Source organism: Dasypus novemcinctus, chromosome 10 (assembly GCF_030445035.2).
Source record: "Dasypus novemcinctus isolate mDasNov1 chromosome 10, mDasNov1.1.hap2, whole genome shotgun sequence".
Taxonomy (NCBI): Eukaryota; Metazoa; Chordata; class Mammalia; order Cingulata; family Dasypodidae; genus Dasypus; species Dasypus novemcinctus.
The window spans coordinates 99,797,083-99,806,475 of record NC_080682.1 but is presented as its reverse complement, the minus strand read 5'-3'; the positions used below and the strand labels follow the sequence as shown (position 1 = coordinate 99,806,475).

The 9,393-nt window shown below is 39.7% G+C and overlaps 1 protein-coding gene across 1 annotated transcript; it reads left to right on the top strand.

Moving 5' to 3' along the window:
* On the top strand, window positions 1–951 carry LOC131280317 (olfactory receptor 51F2-like). Its single transcript, XM_058306432.2, has one exon. The coding sequence runs from the start codon at window positions 1–3 to the stop codon at window positions 949–951; it is 951 nt and encodes a 316-aa protein (XP_058162415.1).
* Window positions 952–9,393: the final 8,442 nt, after the last annotated feature.

Genomic DNA, 9,393 nt, shown 5'->3' with positions numbered 1-9,393 from the left:
ATGTTGGCTTTCAATCATACCAATCCTCAGCCTCTGACCTTCTTCCTGACGGGTATTCCAGGCCTGAGAACAGCACAGGTCTGGATCTCCATCCCCTTTTGCCTTCTGTATGCCATCGCCCTCTCTGGGAACAGCATGATCTTGTTTGTGGTCCTACGGGAGCAGAGCCTGCATGAGCCCATGTATTATTTCCTTTCTATGCTTTCAGCCATGGACCTGGGCTTGTCTCTGTGCACACTTTCCACTACACTTGGTGTCTTCTGGTTTGAAGCCCGAGAGATCAACATAAATGGCTGCATTGCCCAGATGTTCTTTCTTCATGGATTTACTTTCATGGAATCTGGGGTTTTGATGGCCATGGCCTTTGATCGCTTTGTGGCCATCTGTGACCCACTGCGATACACAACCATCCTCACCAATGCCAGGATTACCCAGATTGGGATTACTGTGTTAGTAAGGAATGTTGCAATCATGCTCTCAGTTGTGCTCTTTGTCAAGAGGCTGTCCTTCTGCAAATCTATGGTCCTCTCCCATTCTTACTGCTACCACGTTGATCTCATCCAGCTCTCATGCACAGACAACAAAATCAACAACATCCTTGGTCTTTTTGCAATCTTATCCACAGCAGGGTTTGACTGCCCTTGTATCCTGCTCTCTTATGTCCTGATCATCCGGTCTGTTCTCAGAATTGCTTCCTCAGAGGAGCGTCAGAAAGCATTCAACACCTGCATATCACACATTAGTGCTGTTGCCATCTTCTACATCCCTCTCATCAGCTTGTCTTTTGTGCATCGCTATGGTCGTTCAGCACCTCCATTTGTCCACACCATCATGGCCAATATCTTCCTACTCATCCCTCCTGTACTCAACCCTATCATCTACAGTGTGAAGACAAAGCAGATTCGCAAGGCTGTGATCAAAGTCTTAACTCAAAAGCAGGTGCAGATCTAATCATGTTATATCTGGTAAGAGATATAATTATTTAGGAATGAGTGCTTTGGTAGGATGGAGTAATTTCCTTAAAGTGCTTAGACCATACCTCCAAGATTCTAAGCTAAGTAACCTACTAACTATGTGATATTTGCTTAGTTAATTTCCTTGTCAGTAAATTCATATTAATATTTTCTAAACTGTGATTTTGTTAGGAATATTTCTAAACTGTTATTCAGGTGTTATACCGGCATAAAATATCTCTTCAGACTATACATATAGTTCCGAAAATCCAGATTTAATGTGGGAAACTCTCTATGAGTCAGTTATTTTCAGAATGACAAGAAAAATGCACTTTGATTCATTGGATTTTTCCCCTGAGTCTCTTGATTCTCTGCTGCATGCTTCTAAAATAGTGATGTTATAGAGTATATCCATCAATTTTACTCACTATTGGGACTTCTAGGTAACAATCAAAGGTTTATTCACAACTCTGCCCATTATGAAGATATTTCATAATTCTTTATGACCACCACCATCATGTCCAGAGCTAGTATGCCTCTGATTCCATTTTTGGTTAGCACCAACTTGTCCAAAAGCAAGCCTGAATATTTTTCTCCTCTGTTAGCAGTTGATTGGGAATCCTCAGTAATGGCATGGGTGCGAATTAATAGAGTGGCATTCATATAATAGCAATGCATGCCATGGGACTGTGGACCAACCATTCACATAATTTATTCGCATTTTCTTCACCTTGCACTTTGTCCTTTCTAGCAAGATGGTTCTAACTTAACAGCTCTGAGAACAATGTGAGAGTTTTTCCAGGTGATAAATTTATTACTCCTAATTAAACATTCAGACACCTGGGGATATAGATAGAGCTGCAAGTCCTTGTGCTCACTGTGAGATAATTAATTGCCCTGCCTCTGTAATCTCTTACTCTAAAAAGAATATGATGGTATTTTCTGTGACCTATTATCCATGAGAGGTCATTTCTATATCCAGTAATACTCACGGAGTCTGGGTATCCCTCTTTTTCCAAAGCAGTTACATTTGTAAATGGTTATAAGTTCATGTAGAGAGAGATCTGGAGAATATTTATTGCATAGTATCACTGCAGGATACATCATTAAGGGAATCAATACTGGTGTTCAATTAATGATGTCTTGATAAAATAGAATGTTAATCTCCAAACTGAATGAAGGAACACCATTTTCCGTTATGGTGGTAGATGTCAGCCTGGTGTTTAGTAGCAATCATTTGAGATATATCTTGAGTAATACCTTAGTTATCTTTACATTTGTTTTGTCCCCAGGAACACTATAATCTATTACCCATTGTCACAGATATCTGTGCATCCAACCACTCTTACTGCCATTCTAGACTTGTTGTCATATGGAATTATCACATCCACCTTGCTTCTCTTTGTCCATGCTGCCCCATGACCTCAGAATCCCATCATCCTCATTGTTAGTAGGGAATGTAGTTCTATAGCAGCATCTTTTTATTCCAAACCCAACTGAAAGGCCATAGTAACTACTGAACTATTCAAAGATACCAGTGCCCCTCTAACAAATGCATTCTTTACTGCCTCAGTGAGAGATGCCCTTCATTTCTCCCAGAGTAAATGGTCATATGGTAAATTTTCTGGTGCTACATAATAAAGCCGTTCTAACATCTCCACTTCCTGGAGCTTTCTAACCCCTTTCTCTATAGTCTATATTATGCCATGAAGTTCTTATATTTCCACATAATTTTCTGGAGGTCATCATCATGCTCAAGCTTCAAACAACCATCCAAGCAGTACATTAACACAGTTTATATGTCTCTTTGCCATAATACTGAATAACAAATTATAGATGAGGGTCCTTATTAATAAATTCTCCCCTCTGTTGAGTTGTATTAATACCACCACACACTTCCTCTGCTGTCTAGGGTCTAAACCAAGGGTTCTTAACCCAGAATCTGTGAGCATGAATTGAAATTCAAAAGTACATTATTCTTTAAAAAATAAAAAATAAAAATAAAAAAGTACATTATTCTTGTGGGAACATGTTGGTGAGGATGTAAAATAATTATTAAATAAATGTACAGTATAGTGTGGACTTAGTAAGGGGTCCAGGGTTTTCAGCTGCCTGGCAAAGGGGCCCATAGAACAAAAGAAGGTATGAACCCCTGGGCTTTCATGATCATTCCCATAAGTTTTCACCTGATTCCACTCCATACAGTAGTTAGGTTTAGTGATGCCATCTGCAGATAGCTAGTCCCCACCCCACCACCACTCATAAGTGGCAATAGCATTTCTACGCTCAGAATTTGCTAAGACCTGAATGGCTATTGGCCTTGGTTCTGCGATAGAGTGATGAATGATGGACGCAGATCTTGTGGAGGAAAAAATAAAATCTTCTTAGACACTGTCCTCAGGTGGGTTTTGTGGTATCTTCAGAAACAGGAAGAAATTAATCTCTTCTGAAAAGAGGGAAATCTGCAGCTTCTGTTGCCATGGGTTATTAAAAAATTTTAAGATTCTCTGGCTTCTTCACTCAAAGACCAGCATTTCAGGAGTCAGAATCAAAGCATTTTTCCATTTGTTCATTCTTAGTGTTTTTCAGTGTTGTTATTAATCAGAGAACCCCTAGCTATCAAAACTGAACTTTCAGTCCTTGTTATATCTATGCCACCCTGTCAGTTGAATACTAGGCCCAATTTTTAGAACTATATGACCTATGCCTGAAAGAGTTAAAGATTTCATTAAATATAGCTATAGGGTCTCTCTGGCTTTCACAGAATGCCCTAAGTAGTCAGTCAGTTGGCTGTACTAATCTCATGCATTTTTTCTATGTCTATAATTGGAATAAAAAGCCAGCATTCTTGATAGGTTTTATAGTTAATGATTTTAGGTAAAAATAAGAAACTAGGTTCAGCAATTTGAGTTGCCAAAAGAAAGATAGGAAAATAATAGATTTTATTTTGACTTTCACCCCAATTCTCTAAATTTAACCCTTTTAAGGAAATAATTCACTCTGCCTTGTTCCATGAAAAAACTAGCTTTTTTCTAATTGTGGCAGAAGTAATGACTTGTGGGCTGAAGAAAATAAGACATGATCTTACCTAGGAAACAGAACAAGAAAATATTCTTTGTTGAGACTCCCTTGGTCAACAGGACAGGAATGTCTCTGGTTAAGATTTACTTGGTCAACAGGCCAGTTTAGGAGAAAGAACAAAGTCACTTTGAAAAGTCAAAAGATAAACGGCCTCTCCTGTTTCTAACGATAAGATAACAACAATAAGCTTTCTCTATAAAATATGTAGCTGAATAGAAATAAACTTGTCTGCAGGCATTGACTTGTGGATCCCCTGATCCCTTCTCTCTTGTCCTTCATTCCTGAAACCTTTCTGGCTGGCAGCAACATAATTGTAGGTGCTTTTCCTCCTGGTGACCTTAAAGCCTTTTCTGGACCTGAAGACTAATAAGAGATGAACTGAGAATGATGAAGATCCATGTTCGGCAATAAAAGGAGGATGTGTCATAAAACAAATGTGAGCCATATAATTCTGTCATGACTGACTGATGCTAGATTAAGTGCATCAAAATTAGGAATTTTTACTGCTTTAATTAATGCTCTAACTGAACTGTACATTTTCTTGAATGTGAAAAATCAAACTGAACCCAGTATCCTATTTATGTGTAAAAATTGGGAAGCAAGGTGGTTGTTCTTGCTTTTCTAAGCCATTCCAAACCTAGGAGCCACCATACATCACCTAGTAAGAAACACCTTAGGCTTAGGCTCAAGTGTTTCTGGAAATTCATTTACTTCTTTGTAATCAGTTTTATATTGGTTATACTACTTGGTGACTTGACATATAGCTATATTCTAAAATGTAAGCTCAAAAAAAACAAGAGATTTATCTACGTCATTAGTGTTTCTCAGTTTCCCGCACTCATTTCATTGTACATAATAGGCAGTGAAGCAATATATGTTGAATGAATAAATGTTAATGACAGTGGATATGCTGATGTGGTAGGTATTAGATGGCTCAATGGCTGGAGGAAATTAAATTCCTTTCTTCTGTCTACTTAGAAAGGAGTAATGGGGAGTTCTTGATCAAGAAAGGTAACATTCCAGGATATTTTCTTATTGGATAGAGCTTTGAGTGGGGACTAAAGTTTGAGGGAACACAAGGTCATGACCCTTTTGAAATTCTCCTTCCTGGTTAGGTAGGATGGTCCTCTGGATCATACCTGAGGAAACACGCAATCTGCAATGTTCTCTTGGTCTGATGCTCCCTTTCCTTCTTTTTAGCCATTTCTGGTATTTTTAAATGAAAGTTGTGTGTTCTCCTTTACAGATGCCAGAGAAGTTTAGAGCCCTTGTATCTTAGTTTCCTAGGACTGCCATAACATTATTACAAATTGGAAGGCTTCAAACAACAGAAATGTGTTGTCTCACAGTTATGGAGGCTAGAAGTCTGAAATGAAGGTTCTGGCAAGGCCATGCTCTCCCTGAAACCTCCGTGGGAATCTTTTTCTGCTGACAATCCTTGGTATTCCTTGGCTTGCAGCTGTATCACTCTAATCTCTGCCTCTTTCTTCACATGTCTTTTCTCTTCTGTCATGTCTTTCAGGCTTTGGTTCCAAATTTCCCTCTTCTTTTAAGGATGTGAGTCATATTAAACTAATCCAGTTTGACCTATTATAACTCACATCTTCAAATAGATTATTTTCAAATAAGATCACATTCACAGGACTGGGGTTAGGCCCTGAGCATATTTTTTTTCTATTGGCGGGGGGGGGGGGGGGCATGATTCAACATGTAACACTTTATATTTTTGGTAGATGTGGACAGACTAGGCCTTTGGGATTATTTGATTATTTTGTTCTGTTCCAATCGTGGTAAAGAAGTCCTCCTTGGAATCAAGTCTAACTCTATTGTTCTGCCACAGCTTGTAATAAAGTACAGTTTTGTCTTAGTGTCTGTACCAATATCTTTATTTATTAATTTATTTTGGCTTTTTTGGGGGATCCTGGCCTATGATAGTGTTTTCTGGATATTCTTATATAATGCTTCCATAATCACATCCTGTTTTTAATATTCCCACAAAAAGTCATGTGCCAGAGAAGTTTCTTCCAGATCATGGGTACTGTGTCTACATAATACTGGCATCATCTGTGTGCCATGGATTCAAACTTATCTTGGTTATGGGAGCCCTTCATTGCAAGGTAATCTGTATTTGTTTAGTAATACCAGGAGAGGACCATTCCAAAGGTCCTGCAACCTGCTCCATCTAAATAAATTGACAAATCTTGTTTGGGTAAACCCATGTGACTAGGAGCACCAACCCTGCAGCTGCCAGTCATATGTGGTAAAAGCCTTGCACATAGGAAACTTAAGGGAATAGGGAAAACAGTTCAATCTTCCTGGAGACTAGCCATTAGATGTCATGGCTGACTGAATTTCTGCTGATGTTGATTTATCCACAGAAGTTTACTAAATACCAAGAAATTCTGAATTTATTTAGACTTCACATTTTTATTCCAGTCACACATATTAGTAAACCATTATAATTTCTAAGCCAATAAGGTCCATGCTATAGAATATGGTGGCTAGTTTATAAAAATTTTTCCTCCAATTTTCTGCTTGTCCCTGATTTGATATCTACAAATCCCACTTTCAGCAATCCCCTCTTGTATTAACATGAAGACTGAATCTTCATTGTTGGTTTATCTAAGATGGTTATTTTCTCTGTTGTTTGTTTTAGGCCAAGGGGGCTCTGATAGATTTTAGTTCTATTGTCTTAGTCAGAAAATCAGATGTTCACCTACAGTTCAATACTTTTTCTTTATTTCCTGTTTGTGAAATAGTGGACTGGCTGAAAGATGACATCATCTTCTACACTTAAGGGTCCAAGATACCAGGAATGCTGGTGACTTTGGCTGAACTATCTCAGGTTCTGTAAGATTAAGTGCCTCCAGGGGCCAATAAATGTGAGGGAGGCTGGATATAAGATGACAAAGCAGGGGACTTCTACAAATTGCCAACTTATGACCTACCTAAAGTTATTCACATTAAAAATAGATTTAGACATTTTGATGACCACACAGAACACCTATGCGGTCAGGATCCAGCCTGAGGTCTGTCTGTCTTTGCCCTCTTTGATAGTCTTACATTGAGTCTATTAGAGCATGTACTTAATCTTACACAGAGCCACAGCTGCCTGCAACAATATCTGAAACTGGCTCTCCCAGATGATCTTGTTAAATCATTGGGTAAAGCCTGTACCTGATGTGGAAAAATGGTTCCAAGAAATAAGGATATGACCACGAGACAATGCCTGCTATCTTCATTTTCTAAGTAGAATTCCTTATTTATAGACAGTGAGGAAGCAAGCAATGTCATTTTTCACAGCAAACTAGGTGTCTGTTAATTCTGAGGAGGATGTGCCTGTGCTAGGGGATGGTCTAAGAATGTAAATAAGAATATGGATTCCAGACAGAATGCTAGAGCAGTGAAGTTGCAGAAACTGCAGCATTCTAAAGCATTTCTCCCTTGTGGGATGAGGCAGTCAGCTAAGTGGCCTGGAAATTAGAATTAAATTTCTTTAGGATAATTTTATGTCTCCTACTGAGGACTCTGCAATTTATAGAGATCTGCTCTACGTCTGTCAGAGTGCTGGAGGTAAATTGCTTCAGATAATACCTGCCTGTAAGGTTCAAGGTATGTTTGGGGCAGTGCTGATGGCTGAAAGGCTTAGGACTTCTATATGTGATGGGATTCTTCTTAATGTTTGCATAATGAATGTAGCTCAAAAACTAATGTTTTCATAAGTGTCTCAGTTTTTCAGTTACCTGAGTTAGGATTTGGAGCTTGTCAGGAAAGTCTTCAAGTATGGAAGCTTGTAAATGGACACTTGTAGAAGAAATTATTGAACAGGAATGGACAAAGACTTACCACTTTTTACCTTCTGTCTGAATCCCACTTGCCTGACAAGGGTAGACTTTTGCTAGCTGCACCACAGGTGATTTTTGGGGCTGGAGTGCTTAAAAGGACTGTCATCTGAGGCTATAGGTGATGCTGTCACCATTAGTATAAGCAGAGCTAACTTAAGTAAAAACACCAGAGAGGACATGAATTGGTCACCAGTCTAAAAGGAAAATGCAGATAGAACAGTCGAGAGCACTAGGAAAGGAATCCAAGACTAAGGAGAGAAGAACAAGAACTGTGACCATTCTGATCAGCACCAGTAGTAGTTGTGAGGGCTTTAAGCACCTGCATATGGCCCCTGTTATATGTGGTCCATGTCAAGGAAACAACTATCATATCTGAAAGCCTGAAGCCAAAGAGTCAGCCAATTGTACTGGGAATAGAAGACAGGTTATCTCATCTGGATTCTTTATTATCTTATCCCCTCTCTTCACCATATGACAGACTCATATATTCCAATTATCTTTGTCACAGCCCCTATCTCAAGTCCAGTTGAGGCAAAAATACATTAAAAAATTGGCAGCTGAGAGAAAATACTAGTCACTGTTTTATTTCTATTTCTTAGCCTCCTAATTTCTTCTGTCTGGACACAGTCTTGTCTTTCTCTGCCCTTTCCAAGGAATGCTCAGAGACTCCCCATAAAAAACACAAATGCTTTTGCATGGCCATCAACATTCTGTGGTCTTCTGTCTGCTGGTTCTCTAGCTGGCATTGGAATCCTTCCTCCTCTGCACCTTCTTCCTCTGCACCCTGGTATTATACTCAATCACCCTGTCTTCCCTCAGACAGCTGTGAAGTTCTGACAAATGAAATTTGGTACTGGGTATCTCTGAGCTTCTGGGTCTGTAGTTCTGGGAGGGTAGGGTTGTATAAGTAAATCCTAGGTAAAAGGGACAATAATTTAAAAAAATATAGGATAGCAGCACAATGGCGGTGGAGTTAAGGAGCTCCTAGAGTCAGCTCTTGCTACAGGGAAGTTAGTAAACACACCCAGAGCTATCTGGAACTAGCTGAAGCACCTGTTTTGGGGGCTCCAAGAGGCCAGAAGGGCATTCTGCAACATCCTTGAAGGAATGGAAGGAGGAGACTGCCTAAGTAGAGCATTTCATGCCCCAGAGGCCAGTACGCATCCTCCACTGGAAGCGCAAGCTGCCTCAAGAGCTGCTCCGTGGCTGGAACTGAAAGTTCCACTTTCCAAAAACAGAGGAGGAAGATAAGGTTGGGTACCAACTTCAGCTAATGATGAGTAAAATCAGTGGGCTAAAGTACAATCCTGAGAACAGCTGAAGTTTGAGCCTGTCCAAGTCAGAAAGAGTCCAGTAGACTCCATTTTAACACCACACCTTGCATGAGGGGAAGCAGGGCAGCATGAAAATGCCAGTTGATGTGAGGACTGGCTTCTTTCCATCCTCAGATCAGATTGCAGCTCTAGCCTAAGCCCCAACCCCACCTCTGGGAGGGAGGAAGCTGAGGCGACCTG